The following is a 23,155-nucleotide window of genomic DNA, read 5'->3' as shown; positions in this document are numbered from 1 at the left end:
TCAGTGTTTTTGTGTCGACCACGGGAGAATATTCTGGCTGGATCTTTTTGTTTATCCAACATTACATCATCGTACACAACTAAGTTGTTAATTGATCCATCAAGGTCATCGACGGATGGAGCTTCTTCGATGTCAGTTATAAAATCAATAACATCTTCGTCGTTTATCGATTTTGCACTTTCGTTAAAATCTTTTAGCACTTGATAACACCGCTGATCGTTCACAGACGGGGCTATCAAATATAATTTATCCCACTTCATCCACTTCATTATTAAACTAAGTAACAACTGTGTCTTACCCGACCCAGATGGACCTATGATAATCATTCGGATAGAATTTGGTAGCACTGAGTTATGTTTGATTGGCTCTCGTCGCTTTGTCGCGGAAAAGTCAGTGATTTCCATTTAATATATCATAAAATAAATATGGATTTATATTGTGTGAAATGCCGAGCACGTACCCCAACTACGGATACGACAACAATTACAACAAAAAATAATCGACAAGCGCTTACAGGCAAGTGTGAACGATGTGGCACAAAAAAAAATTAGATTTATTTTTAAAAAAAGCGGAGGTGATATCGCAGCCAAGTTAACAGCGCTGCCAGGAGCTCCGTGGGCTAAATACCCAGAAGAAAAACATCTTCCAGGATATAATTACTGTGGGCCAGGAACCCGACTTGATATCAGACTTGATGCTCAGGATCAACCAAAACCCGGTGAGTATCCGATAAACGCTATTGATAGCGCGTGCCATGCTCATGATGTAGCTTACCGAAGCAAGGATTTGCAACAGCGCCATCTCGCGGACGTGAAATTAATTCACGCGTTAAATGCCATCCCTGATAAATCTTTCAAAGAAAAGTTAACATCCTGGTTGATAAAATCCGCAATGAAAGGTAAATTAGCGTTAGGTACTGGTATATAATGGAGTCGATTTATTATTCCCCAAGCGGATACTGGAGAGGTAACGCAGCAATTGATAAACTTGCCAGCGCGGCATCAGTAACACGCGCGGTTGCCAAAAATTGGTTATCCCGACAGGCAATATGGCAAATTTATCTACCGCGCCCTAAACAAATTCACTTTGCGCATTTCGATGTTAGTGTACCAAATGAGGTTCATCAGGCTGATATATTATTTCTGCCACATGATACTATCCGAAGACGCACATACAAGTACTCGTTAACCATAGTTGATGTTGCCAGTAGATACAAAGATGCGGAACCGTTAACAACTAAAACAGCATCTGAGGTTGCTTCTGCGTTTGAAAGAATTTATCGGCGAGGACCTCTGCGATGGCCAAATTTATTACAAGTTGATCCTGGCAAAGAATTTCAAGGTGCAGTATCATCGTTGATGAAACAACATAACGTCACCATACGACGAGGCCAAACTGAAATTCACCGTGATCAGGCAATTGTTGAGCGATTCAATAGAACACTTGCTGAGCGGTTATTTGGATATCAATACGCGAGGAAATTCATTCAGGATACGAGATCGTGCGAATGGGTTGCAAGATTACCAAGCGTGATAACTCCGCTAAATAATGAAATTACCCGAACCACCAACATGAAACCTTCCATCGCGATCACAAAAACACAAGGTGTTTTTCAAAAAAATATACCACTACAACGAAAGAAAGAAAAACAGCAAATACTGGGTAATGTTACTGTAAGATATTTATATGAACCAGGTGAACTTGAAGGTGGTAAACGAAGAACGACTGATCCCATTTGGAGTGTTACCACACACAAGATATCCACCGTGACAAGATCCACTGGCAGACCAGCAATCTACAGGCTGGATTCAACTGCTCCTCAACGCGGATTCACCCGTGAGCAACTTCAGGTAATTCCCGAGGACACACAATTGCCGCCAAAATCACTGAAGTGACTTAAGTAGCGCTGGCACCCCGACGTCGATTACACTCAAGACAGGTCAACATGACATTATCACGTGTATGACCACGACTGTTATCTTTTCTGTCTACGGTAAATTGTCTTGAATTTGTATTCGAATACTGCCATAGCATTATACAATTACAGCTCGCACAGTGATTATTCTGTTGTTGTTTCAACGCAACAACGAAGTCATCGTCAAGATCAAAATCGCGATTATTTTTTTTGTCACTCTGTTTGTAACCGGCGAGTTTTTTTCTTATTATGTTGCTGTTGTTTTCATCGCTATCAGCGTTTGAATGAAAATCCAAAGGATTTTTCAAGACAATTCTTCGCAGTTGAGATATTCTTCTGACTCTGGACACCGCTAAGTAAACTAAGTTTGACCATTCGATTCGATCATCAATGATCCAGACAGTTGTATCTGAAATAGTCAGTCCTTGAGAACAATGAATGGTCATTGCGTATCCTAGCGTCCATGGGGATTTATTCATCGCTAGTGCATCCTCGACAGCATCGATGTCAACTAACACAATATCATTCAATACTAAATTCTGTTTCTCTGTCTTTCCTGGAATATCAGCATCTATATTTTGTAACCGCGTATCAGTTGGTCTATAACATAACGGCGTTGGCAGCATTGGAAACTTTTCTTGTTGCAACCGAAATAGCTGTTGTTGAAGTGTGTCTCTGACTATCTTTCTACTTGCCACTATCAAATCGTCTGGTTTCCACACTCGTAAAAAGTCACTCATCGAAGTTTCAGGAATCATCTCGCACATGATTTCACATTGAATTTTATTCGGTTGTAGCCTGATTAGTGTTTTAAATTCTTTCAGCGTTGCATCAAGTGCTCGGTAATCATCAGACACTTCTTCGTGATAATCAACAAAATGCCTCAGCCAATCACGCGGAGATGCGCCGACAAACGGAGGTGGTTGACCGTGATCGCCGCACATAATCACTGCAGTATTTTTCGTTAACAGCCAATCAAGAAATGTTTTTAACGTTTCCAGCGATACCGTACATATCTCATCCCAAAGTATTATATCATTGATATATTTTGTTCCCATTCGATCTGACGTCCACACACTGCCGTTGTATTTGAAAAAGCTGTGATAAGTACAAGAATTGACTCCTCGCTGTTTCATCTCTCTGGCAAGCCTGTGTGTGGGTGTTAGCACAATCATATCTGATTTTCGAAATAATTCAATCGCTCGAGTTGTTTTACCAGACCCGCCCGGCCCCTTCAAATAAACAGTTTTGTGTCTGGTGATTGGATCATCCACAGACGGTGCGGAAGATATTTCTGGCATCTCGGATTTATAATAATTATCCTCGATTGCAACATCAGCGGATTCACAATACTCGTGCAACATCTCGGCTTTTATTCTCCACGAACCCCATTCATCTCCGCCGCAGAATTTCATTATACCGGTCAGTGATTCTGACTATTTCTTGTCGATGTAAAATGAATCCGTGGCAACTCTGACTGCATTACCAGGAAATCGATTTACCATCGATAACAAATTTATAGAAACATAAGCCAGCATTGAAGATCTCAAATGTGTGTATTGAGGCGATTCTCCATCGATATAACTTACAATTGTGCCCAACTTTTTCCCGTCGGACAAGAACACATCCTCCCTGTTACAAAATATGTCTCTGGCAACCGCGTCGGCGATTATAAAATCCAATTCAGCTTCATCGATAATCAACCGCGAGTGATGCATTTTATGATCAAATGCTGCACCCTGAGTAAATTTACCGATTATTCTTCGTCCAAGATCTTTCGCTGTGCTTTCACTGTTTTTGAGTTTAATCTTGAGAATTTTAGGAGCCTCACTGACAATGACATCCATCGGGGTATTTGGACACTCTCGTGCATACTCGCCGATAACTTCTTCGAGGGTAACACGCTCCGGTGTTGGCAACCAAACTGATGTCTGCGGTCGATAACATATGATTGCTTCACTGACAGTCAACGATACCAGTATGCCGCTGTCAAGCATGTATCGCAATAACACTATTGGTACCTAGCGCTTTTCGACGAAGTGTCTGCCAAACCAAACATAACAAATCGGATGAAATCCCGTGGCGAACACAAACGAAGTCACACGAGCAAATCCTGTCAGGTCAGCGTCGGGTAAAACGCCGTTTACGGCGACTCGTGTCATCGAGTTCGTGGGGTGTCCAAACCGCGCAAAGTATTCGCGGCACTCGCCGTTCCCGAGAAAGCTTCTGGGTAGCAGGCAATCATATCCACGGAAATCATATCCCGATAGTCATATCGGGTATTCTACAACCCGCCATGACCATACTCGACACAACTTAACTGTATATCCGAGAGAAACTGACTTCGGGTTGGTCTCCACGAATTTCTTTCTCTGGCGGCGTGAGCGGCAACACTTGGAACTGTAAAACAATTAACCAATAACTGCTCATCGCTAGCATTTCTCATATAGGTTTTTGCGAGTGTTTTCATTTGTTGTTGCAACGATTCTGTTCTGTATAATTCTCCGTTGGGTCTCACAAATTGATCATAGTCGCCATCTTGAGAGCTCCTAAATAACCACACCGACACAGGGTCGGTTTTACTCAGCGCGTAAATAACCTCGTATATGTTTCCGCGATAAAACTTGACAACACGGTCTCGTGGAAATATTGTAACCGCATCAGTCCACGCGTGCGAATTATGATCAATACTTTCAATCGGTGTTCCTGACTTTTTATAATGCTTCGAACTGTATAATATTTCTCCGGTTAGTGTTTTTACTGTTATTGAGCATTTTAATTTACTTGATAGCGCAGCAACATCATTTATTGTTGCCCCGGTATTCTTAACCGAATCGCCCCAGGCTGTTATTGTTTCACGTCGCAGATCGGTTAAACCGTTTCCTCGTTTTGCGTTTTTAAAATGTTCCATTACTCGCTCGGCTACACAATTCAACACCGTCGAAGTAAATGACGCAGTCATTCGCATCGGAGCGAGTTTATCAATTTTTGGTTTTTTTACAGGATATATTCCTTAAATGACTGCGGTTACAGGATACGCTCGAGCGTAATATGGTATATCAATCCCGGTCAGCATTCCTGGTTTACAATTGCTACTTAACAGAGCGGTCTTTCCGTTAGCAAGAACAGGGTCGAGTTTGTCACGGATAATCCACGTATCGTCTTCAACGTTGACAATAAATTTTATTCTGAAAAAATATTTCTTTTCACGATGATGAAAATCAATATAATCAATAATTGTTTTTGCTCGGGCATCAGTCATTGTAGCATCGATGATGACCTCATCACTGACATCGTCAACGTCGCGGATAATTTTAAATGTCGACCATGCATGAGATGCGCCGTCGTCGCGAAATTCTTTTTAACCCTCGTTGATAATATTAAACAGATCAGTTAGATGCCGTCGTCGTGGATCCGGGTTTAGCCTGTCAAGATCGAATCTCCCGGCGCCAACTGCGGATAATTTCGAAAACACTGTCATATTATATTTAAGACAAATATTTAAATAAGAAAATATTATATATTCAATGAACAACTGCAAATGGTTAAAAGTTGGATCTGTGACAGTCTGTGGTAAGCCCTGCAGGAAGGAATTCTGCGGTGAACATATACAGAGCATCAAACGAGGAAGCACAGGACCTATTCGTTGCCTGCGATGTGGCATTGGTGTCAGATGTAAAACACAATTATGTGCGGGGTGTGGGGGGAAACGATACCGTGAACTCAAGCGATATTACAATAAAAAAAATAACGGAGACGCGCTAAAATCCGAGAGTGATTATATAACTAGGTTTTCAGACAAATTATAAATTAGACAAATACATGAAGCATAAATGAATCAAGAATTTGTCCCACATCCAACCATCAAGAATTATGAAGCATCACGACAGGGAATAGTGAGACACTGCAGGTTGAAAAAACCAGTTGGTACTGTTAGTAATGCTGGTTATTTAATGTTTAATGCTGGCGGGAAACGTTATCACAATCACAAGATTGTGTACGAGTGTTTCTTTGGGATAATCAAAGACGGTCTTGTGATCGATCACATTGATGGACAGAAACTTAATAATAATTTATCCAATTTGAGAGCTGTGACGCAGAGCGAAAATTGTAGGGCTGGTAATACTGGGGGGAAGAGAGAGTCTAGGGCAGTTGTATCCATAAACTTAAATACAAATGAAGAAATAATATTTTGCTCAATGCACTCAGCTGGCAAGCATTTTGGTATTTGTGCGCCCTCAGTACAAAAAGTTGCAGAAAATATTACCAAATCAGCTCTGGCAAAAAAGTATAATAATCAGATAATTATATTTCGTTATCACGAGAATTTTCCAACGGAGATAACTCTGCAGCGACTGTGTGAAAGTCAATGATACAATTATTTTCCCCTTGACGCTGTCAAGGTGACTTTGTCAACAGCGCGCTATAACACTTTACAGGTGCGAGCAGACGATTTTCTGCACAAGGAAGTAAATAACTACCTGTATAAATTTCACAGGTAGATCAGTATATTATATTTTTTAAACCCTGTATTATCAGATTGGAAAGTTGCACAATGGTAACGCGTTTGACTTTCGTCCCGGCGCTATCAAATGTCATGTTCGAATCCTCGTTACGGACATACTGTCGACGGGCCCGATTTATAGGGTTTTTATAATAGTTGGGGGGGGGGACCCCAACGAAGTTGCACAACTTTCTCCGTTATCACCCGTCAGGGGTGATCTTTTGCCCCAAACGGGATTGATTTTGGGGGGTAGGGGTGCAACTTCGTTGGATGTAGAATTATAACCCCGCATCTGTCTGTGTTGTCTATATGTTTGTACCGTCCTAGGATAAGTTATATGTTTGTGCCGTCTTAAGATAAGTTAGAATTAAGTTATATGTTTTTACCGTCCTAGGATAAGTTATATATGCAATTGTAAATATTGTAAATAACAACTGCTGTAAATATGCTTCTACTGCTGTAAATATGCTTCTACTGTAAATATTGTAAATACTATATGTTTGTGCCGTCCCTAGGATAAGTTAGAATTAAGTACTAGGATAAGTTATATGTTATGTGTTGTCCCCATATGAGCCTTGCTAGCATATCAAATGGTAATCTAGGAGGTTCACAAATGGGGAATGTCTCGTCGTTTCGCAAACACACCCTCTGGGCTTTCTAGACTGTTATTTGGCAGTTTAGGAGCTCAATCGGGAGTAGTGTTTCCGCCCCCTCCTGAGTTTGGTAGCCTATCATATGATAAGCTAGAGACTCAAAGGAGATGTGATGTTTTTTTATTTTAAATATTTAAAGATATAAAAATGTATATAAATATGAATCAAGAAAATATCAATAATGTGATTGATGCTATTAAAAAATTAGAAAAACAAGGATTTAATATATTACTAAATGTTGAAACTATTCTGTCTGATTTTGAATCATTATACGAAGCTAAGCGCGCAGGGCGTTATATTCTTCCTGCTCAATATCGATTCATGAAGATGATTCAAAATAATTTGTATAAATCGCTGGCCAGCGTAGCGGAGACACAAATAAATGAATTTGTTCCACTGTCTCGTGCAATCGAAAAGATCAGGCTGGCACTGGCAGCCGAGTATGAAACAAAGAAGATAATTAACAATCGGGTCAGAAAATTAAAGCATTGTATGTCCGCTGACGAAGTCAAGGGTGAAAATCCAGAGAATTTAGAAAGCAATGATAGCTTCGTCACGGATGACGAAGTAAATACCTCACCTTGATTGCATTACTTCCTTGACGTCGTCCTTGATTTCATCAAGGAAGTGAAATCGGGTACCTAGACGTGAAATCGAAAGTAAAAAAAAGTAATATTTTTTTTTTTACTGTGTAAATTATGCAACTGTCCGATTTTACTGATTGCTACTAGCAAATACACCCATGAATCTACGACGCTGGTCTGTGGTAAAAAAATATATAAAGTAAAATATTTTTAAAGGATGGAAATGTCTTCGATATTTTTAAAAATCCTAAAGGATGGAAATGTCAAAGACATTTCTACTGAAGTATCTTATCAAGATGATCCCGTGAAATGCAAGAGTGAACAACGTTGAGGATTTTGTCTGCGTCACAAGTAATCATCGTGATATTGTTTTCGCGGAGTTGCTTCAGCTGAAAATCTGTCAGTAAAAAATCATCATTGCCGTACTTATCGATGATTATTTTAACAACGCCCGGGAAATGGTTTCCGGTAAATATTTTTCGGATGAATTCTTCAAGCGCGCTTTTGTTGTGTATTAAACATTTCACGTGCTGATACATACTATTATTTTCGCGTTCATTTAATATAATTTATTACGACAGTGCTGTCGCTGATGGTGATGTCGTTGGAAACGCCAACCGGGCTATCATCGGAATCACTTTGTGATTCACAATCACGCTGTGTTTCACTGTCACTGTCAGCGAAATCACTGTCAGAGACATCTTCATCACTGACAACAAAATCACTGTCAGAATCACTTAGTGATTCACAATCACGCTGTGTTTCCATGGAAATGTCAGAACTGTCAGAGAGATTTTCATCATCATCATACTTCTGGTAATTCGAAGATTTTTTGGACATTATTATGATAATGATATCGCTAATTGAAAGTCTTAAGATGAAAGTCCTTAGGACTTTACCAGCAAATTAATACTAACAGTCTCGCCACGTAGGTCCAAAAGTCTACCCTGCTGGTCAGTGACTTTAAAATTTATTCTTGTCAGCGTAGGGTTATGACACCGCAGAAATACAGGATTGATTGGCTCTTGCACAATCAAAAATCCAGGTGGTTCTCTAGGAGTAAATGAGTATAGTATAAACCCTTGCTGGGCTTAATTTGATATTGTCGTGGTTACGCTGTAGCTGCCATCGATTACGTCACATACAAGATTGACCGCGACGACATCAGTGATATTTACGATTCCCGGAGAAATATGCCGGCCATCGCTCGTTGTGGAATTATTGTGTGTTAAGATAGTTGGCGGTGGTAATATTCGCTTGTACTGGTCAAGAATATCCGGGAAGTATTCATCGACGATATCAGTGACGTGTTTTCGTAGCGTGGCCACGGGGACGTATCCTGGAAATTTAAAATTCGGTAGTTCAGCTTCGGTCAGCGAGAACCTATTCAGAAATTTTTGTTTATCGCTGGGTGTATTGCCAATTATTGACTGAATCATTAGCTGGTTATAATGTTCCATATCGTGGGCAATCTGATTAAATATCTCAATTCGTTTAATAATTTCTTCACGTGAACCTGTCACATCGGAAAGATGTTCTTGGAGGCGTTGTCGTAGATGTGCCAGTTGCGCTCGGTGAAACACATTAACAATTTTAAAATATTCAGTAATTCCGCTTATACGAACACTAAATCCCTCCCGCAACCGCGGCTCACCGTTAAGTTCTGGGAGGGTAAAATACCACATAAGATCTCTGTCATCTCCAGGGGGGGTTGGGGGCCAAGCCAATCGACGTTGTTTTTTTTATATCATCAAGATGTTGTTTGTATTGAGGTGTAAGTCCGTGACATGATTGTTTATCGGTGATATAATCAGACTTCGTTGGTGTTGGTGGTGTCGGTGGTGTCGGTGGTGGATTTTCAGGCCATCCTAATGCTGTTCTGATTGAACTGTTATAGATATCAACGGCGTAACCCGGTGTTGAGATTTCGATGATCATGGACAGCGTTGGCTCGTGTACAGTGATTGATATTTTTGCTTCTTTTCCGGTGACAAGTTTTATTTGACGCTGTATTTCTTTGTTGATTTCTTCTATCTGATAACTCCCAGTGGGAAGTGTAATAGTATTCCAATCTGGTGTGCCATCAGCGCTATTCTGATACGAAAATACAAATGAATTATCTGGCAACTGTCCGTGAAATGATGTCGACCTGATATTGGGCCAACTGTGATATACTCGTAATTGTGTCAGTGCTATTTCGGTGACTGGAATTGCAGTTGGAAAATTAATATCGAATTCAGGTTGCGTCGAAGATATTGATATCATTATGGTCCTTACCGGAGTTGTATTTGCGGCTATCTCTTGAAGTATCTCCGTCATTATTTATCTTCATCGTTTTCAAATTAAAATTCTTTGCACGCTCGTAATCGTTGTATATGCTGGACATCAACGTGAATTCGGAATCTGATATTGTTGTATCGTCAAGGCTGGATGATATCAACGAGGACAATTTCGAGTAGGCGCTGTTGGCCGCGCTGTTTAGCCGCTCATACTCGTGTAATTTTGTTATCGCGCACGAGGATATTTTTTTTGCAATTATATTAGCAACTCCTGCGATCGTCGTTGATGCTGAAATTGTGATTGTGATCGCGATTGCGGTCGTTACCGGAGTTAACGCAGACCATAGCACACCCGTGGATGCAACTACCGCGGATACCGAATACACTATTGTGTCTAGCGCGGTCACACGCCGTTTGTATTTTTTTATTTTTGTTACGCATTTGTCAATGGTGTTTTTCAGCGTTGACTGCCATTCGCGTACCTGATTATACCGGTATTGCTTGTTGTTGTTGTTGAGTTTAATTATAGTAGCGTTCGCACAATTGTGCATGTGCCACTTTTTTCTGACTGCACCGCAGCCTGCTAGTTGTTCCTGGGGAAGGGGATGGTGCCACCTCCCCCAGGCTTTTATGGATTCAAGGAACCCTGATAGTTTGGCCTCAATCTGTGGGTCCATAGAGGTCCCTACAGTTGAATGGTTGGCTGTCATTAGTGGGAAGGAGAGCTCGGGAACGGTCCTGCTTGCTTTACATCGCTGGTTTCTTGTTGCATTTGCCTTTTTTTTTTTTTTTCCTCTTCAAAATGTTCTAAAAGGAGGGGTGATGTTCTATGCTGTTTATAGAGGTTCTTAGTAGATATCATGTATGAAGAGAGATTTTCAAGATTATTATGGTATTACTAGTCGAGGTGTTTAGGGTGTGTTTCCTACGTTATGTTATTTATAAGTTTTTAGATATTACCTCTTTAAGTTATTTATTAATTGATGTTTTTAGAGATTGAATGTTATTTATACTTTATTTAGCAAGAGCCCGGAGTCCTAGCCGATTACACGGTTCGTTAAGGACATCTAGGACAGGAATCCTAGCTGATTACTCGGTTCGTTAAGGACATCCAGGGCATCCGATTTTGCGGTTTCATTAGTTTTTTATAGGTGCTTCGTAAGTGAATTATTTATTAATACTTTTATAAAATTGAATATGTTATGGTTTTTTTATGTGGTGGCTTCTACATTTATTTAGCTAGTTACTGGGTCTTTTGGTTTTGTGGGGATAGTAATTATATTTTGTTCCTAAGTCCTGCTGAGTGTATGAATTGATTTATATTTTTATATGCTGATTGTTTATTTTTATTAGAGTCCATAAGTAACTCTGGGTATGTGTGTGGTAATCCAATCTCTCTTTGGTTTTTGATAAATATTTTCCGAGCGAGTTGATATTTTGGGCATATATTGAATACGTGGTGTAGATCTTCGGTGGTGTGGCAGTTAAAGCAGTTAATGGTTGCTGGTTTGGGTCCTATAAACCTTCCAAAACTGCTTGCTAGTTTAGTTTTTCCAGTTATTATCCTGTTTATGGTTTTCTGTTCTAAATAGGTACCCTTAGGTAGCTGTATGTTCCTATCTACGTTTTTTTGGGTTTCATGGTGATTTTTCCCTTTTGTGGAGGAGTTCCAAAAATCTTGCCATGTTTGGTCTATATATGTTTGTGCGAAGCTTATTGCTTCTGTAGAGCTATAGTTAAGCTTGATAGAGTTTTGATCTCCTAGTTTGGTTTTTGCAACTTTGTCTGCTGTTTCGTTGCCAGAGATTCCAATGTGCGACGGTATCCACATGAGCTCGACTAATTGATGTGCTGTGGTGATATCGTCGATTAATTGGCATGCTCTGTCGAGGAATTGTTCCCTAGAGTATGTATTGCGATTTTGGATCGATTTGATAACGCTTAGGGAATCGCTTATAATGACTGCTTTAGGTATTTGGTTGTCTTTGATCCATTGTAGTGATTCAAGTATAGCCCAGAATTCAGTGGTGTAAATGGAGCAATAGTCAGGTAATCTGGATCCGGTTTGTATATTGAATTCAGGGATGACTATTGCTGCTGCTGTTCTTGGTGGGTTGTTTGTTTTTAATCCATCGGTATTTATTTTAACATAGTCCGGGTATTTTTGGTTGATTTCGTTTACCAGTACAGGTTTTAGTAAGTTTTCTTGTCCTTCTTTATTGCCTAATTTGGTAGCTTCAATGTTAATCCTTGGTGGTTTTTGTAACCATGGTGATTTGTTCTGGTCTGTATTGTTTGTTACCTGTTTTTTTAGTAGAGGTATCTTTTCTCTTAGTTCAAGGATTACTTTGCCACTTGGTGTGATAGGCATGATTTTGGGTTTGAAGACAACTTTACACTTATTTATAGCTATTTTGGTGGGATGGTTGTCTGGGTGGGTATCTAATCGAATGGAGTATCGGAGGAGCAGTTCTTGCCTACTTAATTTTAAGGGTAGTTCTCCTGTTAGTGTTTGTAGTTCTTCTAATGATGTTGAAGGGAGTGTTCCTGTGCATAATAGCAAGGCTTTTCTCTGGATAGTGTCAAGGTTTTGTAGTACAGGCTGCTTAGCCGAGTTATATGCTTGGCAACCGTAATCCAGTTTTGATCTAATTAGGCTTTTATATATCGTGAGGAGGGTTTCCTGGTTGGATCCCCAGTCAGTCCCTGTGATGTTCCTGAGTAAATTGAGATCTTTGTTACAATTCTGGGTGAGTTGTTCAATGTGCTGTTTCCATGTAAGGTGGTTGTCAAAGAACATTCCTAGGAATTTTACTACTGTTACGTATTTGATTAATTGATTTTGTATATAGAAGTTTGGATAGATTAGGTTGTTATTTCGTTTGGGGGTGAATATGATTGCCACAGTTTTTTCATGAGATATTTTGAAACCCCATATGTCCGCCCATCTCCCTATGTTGTCTAGGCTCTGCTGGATTTCTTTAACTACTGTGTTATTGGCAGGATTTCCATTCCTCCATATGCCACTATCATCTGCAAATTGTGACAAGTTTATTTTTCTAGAGGCTACATTGAGGTCAAGGTCGTTTACCATTAGGTTAAATAGTAACGGACTTATTACACTGCCTTGCGGTGTTCCATTTTCAAGTGAAAATACTTCCGAATGGGTGTTACCTATTCTTGTGGTAATTTTCCGGCCTGTGAGGAAATCGCCAATCCAGTTGAACAAGCGTCCAGTTATTCCAAATTGGTTTAATTTGGCCATTAGTCCATTGGTCCATACTAGGTCGAACGCTTTTTCTAGGTCTAAAAAAACCGATATGAGGTTGCGATCGGTTTTCCTATGTGCGTTAAAAGCGAGTTTGATGTCTGTCTCCAATCTGAGAAGTTGGTCAGTTGTGGACCGTTTGTTCCGAAAGCCACATTGATTTATGGAGAGTAGGTTATTGGTTTCTAGGTGGTGTTTTAACCTATTTGCGATTATTGTCTCCATTATTTTGCAAATATTGTTTGTAAGGGAGATGGGTCGGTACGACTTTATGTTGTTGGGATCTTTACCTAGCTTGGGGATTGGTATTACTATGGCCTGTTTCCATTTGGTGGGTAGTTGGCCTTTATCCCATATCCTATTAAAGAGTTTGATTATGGCTATTGTTATATTGATAGGTAGTTTTTTGTAGATAATGTAACCTAACTGATCCTTACCAGGGGATGTTTCGCTTTTGGATCGTAGGGCTATCTTCCATTCATGTACTGTGATGTCGCTATTTAGGTGAGATTCTTTTGTTCCTTGGTCTTGAAACATTTGAGGTTGGGTTCCCTCCATTAGTTTTTTGTGTTCTTGAAAGTTTTTGGTGTGATTATTGTTGCTACTCATGTTCGAAAAATGCTTCGCTAGGAGGTCTGCCTTCTCTTTATTTGTTATGGCATTTTTAATTTTTGGGGCTGAGGTAGTTGCTTTCCCTTTTATGGCTTTTATCTTGTCCCATATTTGTTTTGAGTTTGATTTTAGACTCAGTTTAGAGCAAAAGGTTTGCCATAGATTAATTTTAGCAGTTTTTAAAGTTTGTTTTATTGCTTTTTCTTTATCTTTATATTGCTGGAAGTAGATAGAATTTTTGGTGCGTTTATATTTATTTAAGGCCCTTTTTTTGTCTTTATGTGCTATAGTGCACTGTTTAGTCCACCATGGTACAGGGTTTTTATTTTGGATATTAGTTGTCTTTGGTATGCATCGGCTAGCTGCTTCTATAATTGTGTCTGTTATGTTATCATAATACATGTCAATACTTGGGCTTTCTAAGTTATCTGGATTTACTCTAGCTAGTAATAATTGGAATTGGTCCCAGTCTGCCTGTTGGTACCTCCATTTAGGTGGGGTTTCGTTAGGAATGTGTTGAGTTTTTGTTTGAATATTGATTGTGATGGGAAAATGGTCACTTCCTAACGTATCTTCCTGATCCACCCACCAATTTGTGATTTGAGCCAATTTTGGGGCAATGATGGTTAGGCCTATGGCTGAGAGAGCGCCATCCTCAGGGTTTAATCTAGTGTTCGACCCGTCATTTAAGATGACCAGATTGTTCTCAGTTATCCATTTTTCAACCATTTTTCCTCTTTGATCTTTCTTTTTACCTCCCCATAATTCACTGTGTGCGTTGAAGTCGCCTCAGATCATTAGATTGTTGTTGTTGTTATTAGTGATTGCCTTTAGTGAGATTAGGTTGGTAGGGCAGAAGGTACCACCTGGGTCGTATGCGTTTATTATTTGAATGTTTGTGGTTCCTATATTTATCATTACTGACATTATTTCGATGCTATTATTGATGTTTAGGTTAGGGGGTACTTCTATTACTTCATAGTAGATTAGTGTATCTATTAAAAAAATTGCTAGTCCACCCCCTTTCTGCCCCATGGGTCTGTTTTTAAAGATTCCCTGGGTATAGCCTTCTAGTTTGGGCAGGCGTTTGTGTTCTTGTGTTATGAGGGTTTCCTGTAGGCAGATTACGTCTGGTTTTATGGCCGTATTATTCAGTTTGTTCTGCAGTTCTTAAAGATTCCTCTGCAGTTCCATTGCCAGATGGTGATTTTATTGAGCGGTATTGCTGAGCGTCTAATGTTGTCGTTGATGCTGATTTCATTTTTATTATTATTTTATTGAGCGGTATTGCTGAGCGTCTAATGTTGTCGTTGATGCTGATTTCATTTTTATTATTATTTACGTTGTGACTAAATCACAACGTAACCAATTGAGGCGACGAATTCCAAACACCACCAATAGGATGTTGCGGTTAATTTCTTGTCTGCGGCTTCAAGTATAAATATTTCTTCGGTTCCGCTGTTTAACATTACAGTTACAACCCCGGAAAACCTGTCGGTGGAATGTCTCCAGGGATATGTTGTGAAGATTTCAAATTTAACGGCGGAAAACACAGACAACCTGTACACGCCAGTGGCTGTTGCTGTGTATTTGATAGTATTATTTTGTCGGGACCATGTTGCGAATCCCGATGATACCGTGAATACGATGTTGGTGATATGCCCGGGAGTAACTCCAGTGGGGACTATAATCAGACTGGTTTTGTTAACGATCTCACGAATCCCCGCTACGATGTTTTGCTGTGTTTGTTTGATCGTGTCAATGTCGGTCTTGATTTCAGAAAGTTTTACGTCGATGACTGGAGGAGCCCCAAAGAACTTATCAATGGACTCATCAGCTTTTGCGAAGTTTCTTCGAAGTCTTGTAAACGAGCGCACGTGAACATCATACTCTGCCCGCAACGTGGCTAGTTTACCGTCAATGGTGTCTACATATTTTTTGTTGGTGGCATCTTCGGGGCCTTCCGGATCCGCTAACACAGTTATTTTGTTACCGTTCATGCTGAGTTCACCTGTCATTGTATCACCGGTCTTCGCTACACGGGCTAGGGCAAGTTTTTGCATATCATCTCGGAGAGCTGCAATTGATATCGACGAATCTCTGATTCTGCCGCTGTCAGTGAATACAACGATGCTGTCCGTGGTAGCTCCAATAACCCTGCGAATTATGTCATTCCACTTAATGTTACTGGTTTTTAGTTTGCCGTGCCTGTCCTGAAAAATAACAACCTCATCTGGGTCTATCCCGGTTAACGTTAGCAGGTTATCAATTTCATCTTTGGTCGCATACGCTGATAAATCAATATCTTCTTTTTTTTCCTTGGTTCTGCTTGATCTTCCGTAAATATCAACCACTATCAATTATGGGATTGTTTAAATTTGGAAATCACATCTGTGGTGTATTCATGCACGACTTTGTGAGGAGGACTCGCTGATTTCGAGATCGCATCAAGAACATTTAATACTTCACGACCGCATATCGCAGGATCAATCAGTGTTTGTGTTGGTAACGTTGACTGCCAAACTGGAATGTTGGAAAATCTTTGGACGTACCTGAAAAACTCAACTGGCGGTGCTAGCCCGTACGAATCGAAATAGATAATTCCACGTGGATCGATCGCGTAAGCAACCCAGTGAGTTCCAGGACCTTCCTTGTTGTCGAGATTAATAATACCGGTTTCTGTGCTTGCCGGTCGTGCTGGTAATTCATCTCGCATAAATACACCTCTGAAATTCTTTATGCGTAATTGTTTAACAGCATCAAGCAAATCAAAATTAGAAGCTGGAAGCTTCAACATCGGTGTGAAAACGCTAGCGTTGAAAACACTTAAAACTTTTTTGGGTACCATGACGCCGGAGTTCCCGGTAGTCTTAGACCGGATCCCTTTTTTTGTATCCTTTCCCGGTGGCTTTCTTTAGTGCCATTCCAGCTGCGGTTCCAACAGCTCCTAACGCGGCTGCCTTTGCTGCTGCGGCTGCTGCTGGTGCTAGTGCTGCGGAAATTATTGGAAGAAATGGAAGTATTCCGCCGGTTTTTTTGACCATATCTTTGACCGCGGCTGGAGAGAGATCAAGTCGAACTCCAGTCGTTGCTTGTTTCGCTTTATTGAAATGTTTTTGTTGGGTTTTAGTCAATGACAGTTTGTTTGGACCGCCCGCTACCTGATCGTGTTTTAGTGTTATTGATGTCCCACATGTGCTCGCGTTTTTCGATTGTAATTTCTTCACCTGACCAGGAGTCAGTGTGACATTAACATGACTGTATGACATTTTATTTAATACGATATTGATCTAATTGTTTACAAGTTTTCCACGGGAGCATCGATGACTCTCATTCGACCGCCAGTACCTTCAAGCAACATTGCTTTATCGGAAAGTATGACCGCGACGGCTCTGTAATTAGCTATAGCTGCTACGTTTCTATCTACGGTAGCCCTGAAGTGAATATCAACGACAGACTGTCTGGTTAGATCAAGATGCTCCAGCGAGAAGTAATAGATTGGATAATTAGATATAAAATCCAATTGCGATATTTGCAAACCAGTGTCGATATTTAGATCACGCGCTAGATACTTTGTCAATCGTTGATATGCACGTGCAACATGGTTGTTACCAAAATTTAATTGTATATTTTCAGCTGGTTCTTGATGCCCGTTTATTTTCAGAGAAACGTCAGTGATACCAAGTTGATCAAATATCATATGCGAACGTGTTTGATCACCTATTCGTCTAACATCCTGAAAAGCAATGAAAATATGTCGCGGCGCGGCAACCCCCTGCTGTGATGCTATCTGCCATGTGAATGTACCATTGACGGTACTTTGAAAACTATCTGTGGTTGTTGTAAGCCACGATAACAGTGTTTTGCCACCTTGATCCATGAAAGAAAGTAGTCGCTGTTCTTGGGCAATTGCAGGGGACAATACCGGCATCCACAGTGATAGTTTTGTTATGTTTACCTGACCAGGGTCGCCTATAGGTCGCCATCGGCATCATTGTCGCCGCCTTTTCTAACAAGCACGACTGTATGTTTTGCTCCGAAAATTACCTTTCTGACCCCCCGGCAAAATCCAAAGATATGAGACAGCGGAATCGCACAAGAAAAATTTCTGCGATTACCTACTAGCATTTGTCTGCGTGTAGCGAAACCTAAATTAAATTCTGCATTAGCACCATGAACCAACGGCGTCACATCAGCGTCAGCGTTACCGGCAAAGTTTCTTGGTCGTCTAATATTGTACTGATCACTGTTAGGAAAATTAGAAGTGTCCTTGGAAAACATCATTGATGGACCAGCTGATCTTGTATAATCATCAGAATATCTCGCTAAACCAATTATTGTTGTAGCAACATCGACATCATTCTGAATCGCTTCGATATTTTTTCCATCAATCATATAAATAGCGCTACTAAACAGCGCCATAATTCCATTGTTGACAAAACCGATTTTAACATCAGGTCCGTATTCTGTGTCATTGTCTCTTATAATTTCACCTTCTACCTCAATAAATGCTTCAGCAGGCAGGAAATATCTACTGGTATCCTGAACCTGAAGTTCAATTCGTCCTCGTCTGTTTGGTTCTCGTGCGTCATACGAATAATACTGATAATCACGCACTGATTCATTTTTAGGAACCGGTTCGTCTATGTCGAATGCTGGATCGGATTCATGTTTGTATATTTTATTGTAAAAGTTATCGTCTAAAACGAAGACCACTTCCCGCGACCAAACTTGTGTTTATTTGTTCAGGAATTTCGTTGACTAGCGCGGCTAGCTTTTGATTTGCAGCTTCGTTTATTACTTTACTGACATCCGCTGGCATGTCTGCGGTGGCTGGTAATTTTACCGGTGGAGATTTTCTACGTATCAGTCGTGCTAGTCTGCCCTTGATAGCCGTGAATGCTTTACCGGCAGCGCTACCAGCAGCGCCAATAGCTTTATCTTTAATAACATCAATGGCTTTCATGCCTAATTGTTTTGCGATCGGTATTGATTTAGGTGCCACTCCTGCAAATAAACTCGTAACAACATCGCCGAATCCGTTTCCATAAGTCATCCTGTATACGGGTAGTCGTGAATTTATCACTCTGACCATGACTGGTCTACGTTGAGAATTGTGTACTATCATTTATTTAATTAGTTATTTCTCTAATCGCGGCAACTTCAGTCGCTATCGACGAGTTCATCAGTAAGTTCTCGATAGATGTGAGTATCCATGATGCCGCCGCGAAATAGCCGCTGACAGATATCAGCTGCTTCATTAATTATTTCCGGAGAGTTATTTCCAGCTCGTTTTCCTCCTATAAGAACTTCTAGCCGTGATACATCATTGATGATATTATCAGGACAAATATTTAAACCCTTTCCAATTTTTGGTTGTTGTCCTACAATTCTTGGGGCTAAAACATCTTGCGGTAAACTTTCAGGAGATGTTGTTAAACCAATTATCGGCGACCTAGTTGGCTCGGATTTTTGACGACGTGGACTTTGTTCAGATGCAACCTCATATTCACTTAACGGGACCAGGTCAGTATCTGCTATCCTCCGCCGTTGTTGTTGTAAAGATGAAGAAGGTTTCTGCTGGGAGGATTCTAGTTGTTTTAACTGTTCGGTATAAACTCTTTTTACTTCCTCAAGGAGACCTCTGTATTCTAAATCATCATATCTGGCTTGTTTTTTGTTTTTATATATACGATATAGCCATTTAATAAAATTATCATCATTCACGTTTTCAAAACCGGGTTTTAAGATAGTAGATTTATTAAACATACCAATTAATATTTTTCTGGGCAATTCTTCTCTTGGAGTATTTCTAATATCTTCAGCAAAACCCTCCCTAAATTTTGCAATCAGTCCAATATTTTCCTTTATTGGTTTGGACGCGAGTTCAGCACGAATTTGCCCAATACCTTCAAGTATTTCTTTGCCGACGGGCGGAGGTTGAACTGCAGCTATACCAGCTGGAAGATCTCGTAAAATCTTTTTTGTTTGTTTGGTTCTTCTAGCAATCTTTCCAGCCTGCGTAGCGGTTTGTTTTAACACTGGAAGAATACCCTTTCTTCGTTCCTCCTCCTATTTGATAGCATCCTTAGGTTCTCCTAGTAAAGTTCTTTATGTGACCACCGCAGCCTTTTCAGGCTAGAAGGGTTATTTTTGTGAAATAAGAACTTCTATCAGAAACGTTTTCGATAGATGGTCCTGTTGGACGAAATAGTTGGTGGGCCCAGTCTCTCTGCTGCTGCATTTGTTCCCAGTAATTATATATGTAAGTTAATAAACCTGTTCAAACATGTGCATAAACATGTCTGTTGCACGATGCTCCTGTGCTATACATCACTATAAGCTGTCACATTGCAGACATCATAGCAATATGACTGAACAATTTTAAAAAAACGTTAACAATCCAAACTGCATACACATAAACACACACACTGTTCAAAGATATAATATATCAGTGAGTATGTTGTTCCCTTGTCGAAAGGGACTTTCCAGGAAAAAGATAAGACCAGTTCTTCCTTGTCATATCTGAGTGTTGAGTCTCTGATATTCTTGAGTCAAAGGATGTTCAAATTAGACATTGTGGCAGCCATACTGAATGCAAGATCAGCACCATTTTCAATTATGACAAACCAGACACCATTGAAAAGCTGCTGGTGAAAATTGCGATTGAGGCATCCATATCTGAGATAAGGAATTTCAACTATTTTCAGTCAGGACTAGATATCATAATGAGTCATCTGGTGGAGTAGCAATAACAATATATTCAAGCTGGCTACTATGATGGCCATACTGTACGTAGACAGGTACAATTTTCATTTAGAACCAACTAGACATCAATAATAAGTTATCTGGGGAAATACACTGTTAATATGATTTTTGATCGTAGAGTAGTAATAATAATGCCTGCCATAGTGGTCATACGGTATATCAATTAAGCACTACTTTATTAATACCAATTAGAATCCATAAGAATTCTTAGGTGAAAACCCCCTATGATTTGTTCAGATGTATTAGAAATAATAACATTTTCAAGATGACAGTTGTGGTAGCCATTTGGGATACCAAATGGTGCACTTTTCATTAGGACCAGCTAGACATCATGATAAGTCTTGCAGTGAAAATCCTAAATTGATGTGACTATCCATTTAGAAAATGCAGCTAGACCAATATTGTTTCAAGAGGGCTGATATGGTAACCATTCTATATTACTAAGGAGCACCAGATTCATTTAGGATCAACTAGAACTTGAGATGCATATGTAATGTAAAGGATCATGTCAATCTTCCACGTAGTTCAGGTGGAGCAGAGAAAGTGAACTTCTGCTAACGGACAGATGGACAATGGAAGGCAGACATCAGACAACTTACCTCAGCTATATCCAAAGTTTAATGACTATCTGCATAATAATCAAGGAATTATAGGAATTTTGCATCATTGTTATGAAAGAATAGCACATTTCCTGTGTTATTTTTATTGTAAAGCTCAGGGATAATGGTGGCCTACCTTCATTCTGTACTATCCATTCACCAGTGTCCATATCGATTTTACAACAATGTTTGTGTACTTCGATTCCCTCGGTGCTTTTCCTCTCTGATATATCAACTTTCTGCCCAAGGAGGTGCTTTGTCAATGTTGTCTTTCCAACACCATACTGCCCAACCACCATTACTCGAATATTAAAAACCTTCTCCTTTCCATCGCGCAAAGCCTCTTTGTACAACCTTAGGGATTTATCATCCATACGAAGAATCTCCATAGGAATGACTGGAATCAAATTTTACAACATTCATTCAAGAAAGGAGAACACTAACATTTAAATAGGAAATTATCAAATGTGTAAATATAAAATTTATTGTCATTCTCTTGCGGTGCAAATAAAATCACTTCTTTTATGCATGCACTAAGTTAACAGTAAACTATACCATATATTAGAACTGAATACAGTATAATCTAGTTTGTGTGGTGCTGATTGTTTGATGAACCATAGGCTAATTGTGTCTAAATTCAACCTTTATGTCCAGCCCAAGAGACGTTACCAATGTAAAAAGAGTGTAAACAGAATTAACATCTTGAAGCTGAAAAATATCTCAATTGCCAAAAGCTTCTCTAGGATTATGGATAGCAAACTAGAAAACTTGTAGATTGTTTGTTGAGAACAACCAGGAGATAGAGACAATGTTTGCAGAAAACCGCTGCATACACAGAGACCAAAGCATTGAACAGTCAGCGGAGATGGACTTCGGAAAATCATGGCAAAATCTGGCCACCCTTATAAGTTCATCACGGTCATTCATCAGTTCCAAGACGACATGGTGGCCCACATAATGGACGATGGCAAACTCTCAGATGCCTTCCCAGTCACAAACGGCATCAAACAAGGCTGCAATGGTGCACCCACTCTCAGCATAATGGTCTCTGCCATGCTAGCAGATCTATTCCAGAACAGTAATAAAGGAATCCCTATTAGATACAGGACTGACGGTAAGTTGTTCTAATCCCCAGCGACTTCATGCAGTCACGAATGTGAACGAAACAGTCATCAGGAAAATCCTCTTTACTGAGGACTTCACCCTCAATACCAGCTCAAAAGAAGACATGCAGGCCCACATGGACAGGATTGCTGAGGCACACGACAACTAAAGCCTCACAATCAGCCCCAAATAAGACCAAAGTCATGTACCAACCTTCCCTTTGGAATCCATATTTTGAACCAAGCATCCCAGTGAAGGGACAAAAGCTCTCCAGGCCATTAACATCTTCATGTATCTGGACAGCATCCTCTCACAAGCATTCAACATTGACATTGATGTCAACAGCAGAATTGCCACAGCCAGCTCAGCCTTAGGGAGACTATGTGGGAATGTGTGGGGCCACAGAGGAATCAGTCTACCACCAAACTGAACGTATACGTGTACCATGCTGCAGTGCTTGCAACCCTCCTGTATGCCAGAAAGATATAGATTGTCTATAGCAGACATTCCCGACACCTTAGTTTCACATGAGCTCCGAAAGATCATGTGGATAAGGAGGTAACACAAAACTCCTGATACCAAATTTCTCATTAGGGCTGGCATTCCATCTATCTTCATTCACTGCAAAGGGCCCAAGTTAGATAAGCAAGGCACATCGTTCATATGCCAGATGAATGTATTTGAAAATACAGCTGCTCTCTGGCAAACTTTGTGAGGGAAGAGCATGTTGTTTGAGGGTAAAGAAGCACTTCAAGGACTCACTTAAGATATCCCTGAAAAACCTGCATATCAATAGTGCCTCATGGAACACCTCTGCACAAGACCATCATTCCTGGTGCAGCAAGATCAGATCTGGCACCTGTGCAGCA

General features: G+C 40.1%; 1 protein-coding gene across 1 annotated transcript in view; it reads right to left on the bottom strand.

Annotated features, from left to right (window-relative positions):
- The window catches only part of LOC149789845 (uncharacterized), a 244,281-nt gene extending 221,377 nt beyond the window's left edge, over window positions 1-22,904 (bottom strand). Inside the window, exons 1-2 of the mRNA XM_089973138.1 lie at window positions 22,496-22,904; window positions 21,319-21,579 (exon numbers count right to left, since the gene is read on the bottom strand). Coding sequence (XP_089829264.1) covers window positions 21,319-21,579; window positions 22,496-22,904 — 670 coding nt within the window. The remainder of the gene's footprint in view (window positions 1-21,318; window positions 21,580-22,495) is intronic.
- Window positions 22,905-23,155: the final 251 nt, after the last annotated feature.

Source organism: Sinohyriopsis cumingii, chromosome 10, assembly GCF_028554795.1.
Source record: "Sinohyriopsis cumingii isolate HCF-2022 chromosome 10, ASM2855479v2, whole genome shotgun sequence".
Classification (NCBI taxonomy): Eukaryota; Metazoa; Mollusca; class Bivalvia; order Unionida; family Unionidae; genus Sinohyriopsis; species Sinohyriopsis cumingii.
This window is presented reverse-complemented; position numbering and strand designations above follow the sequence as displayed.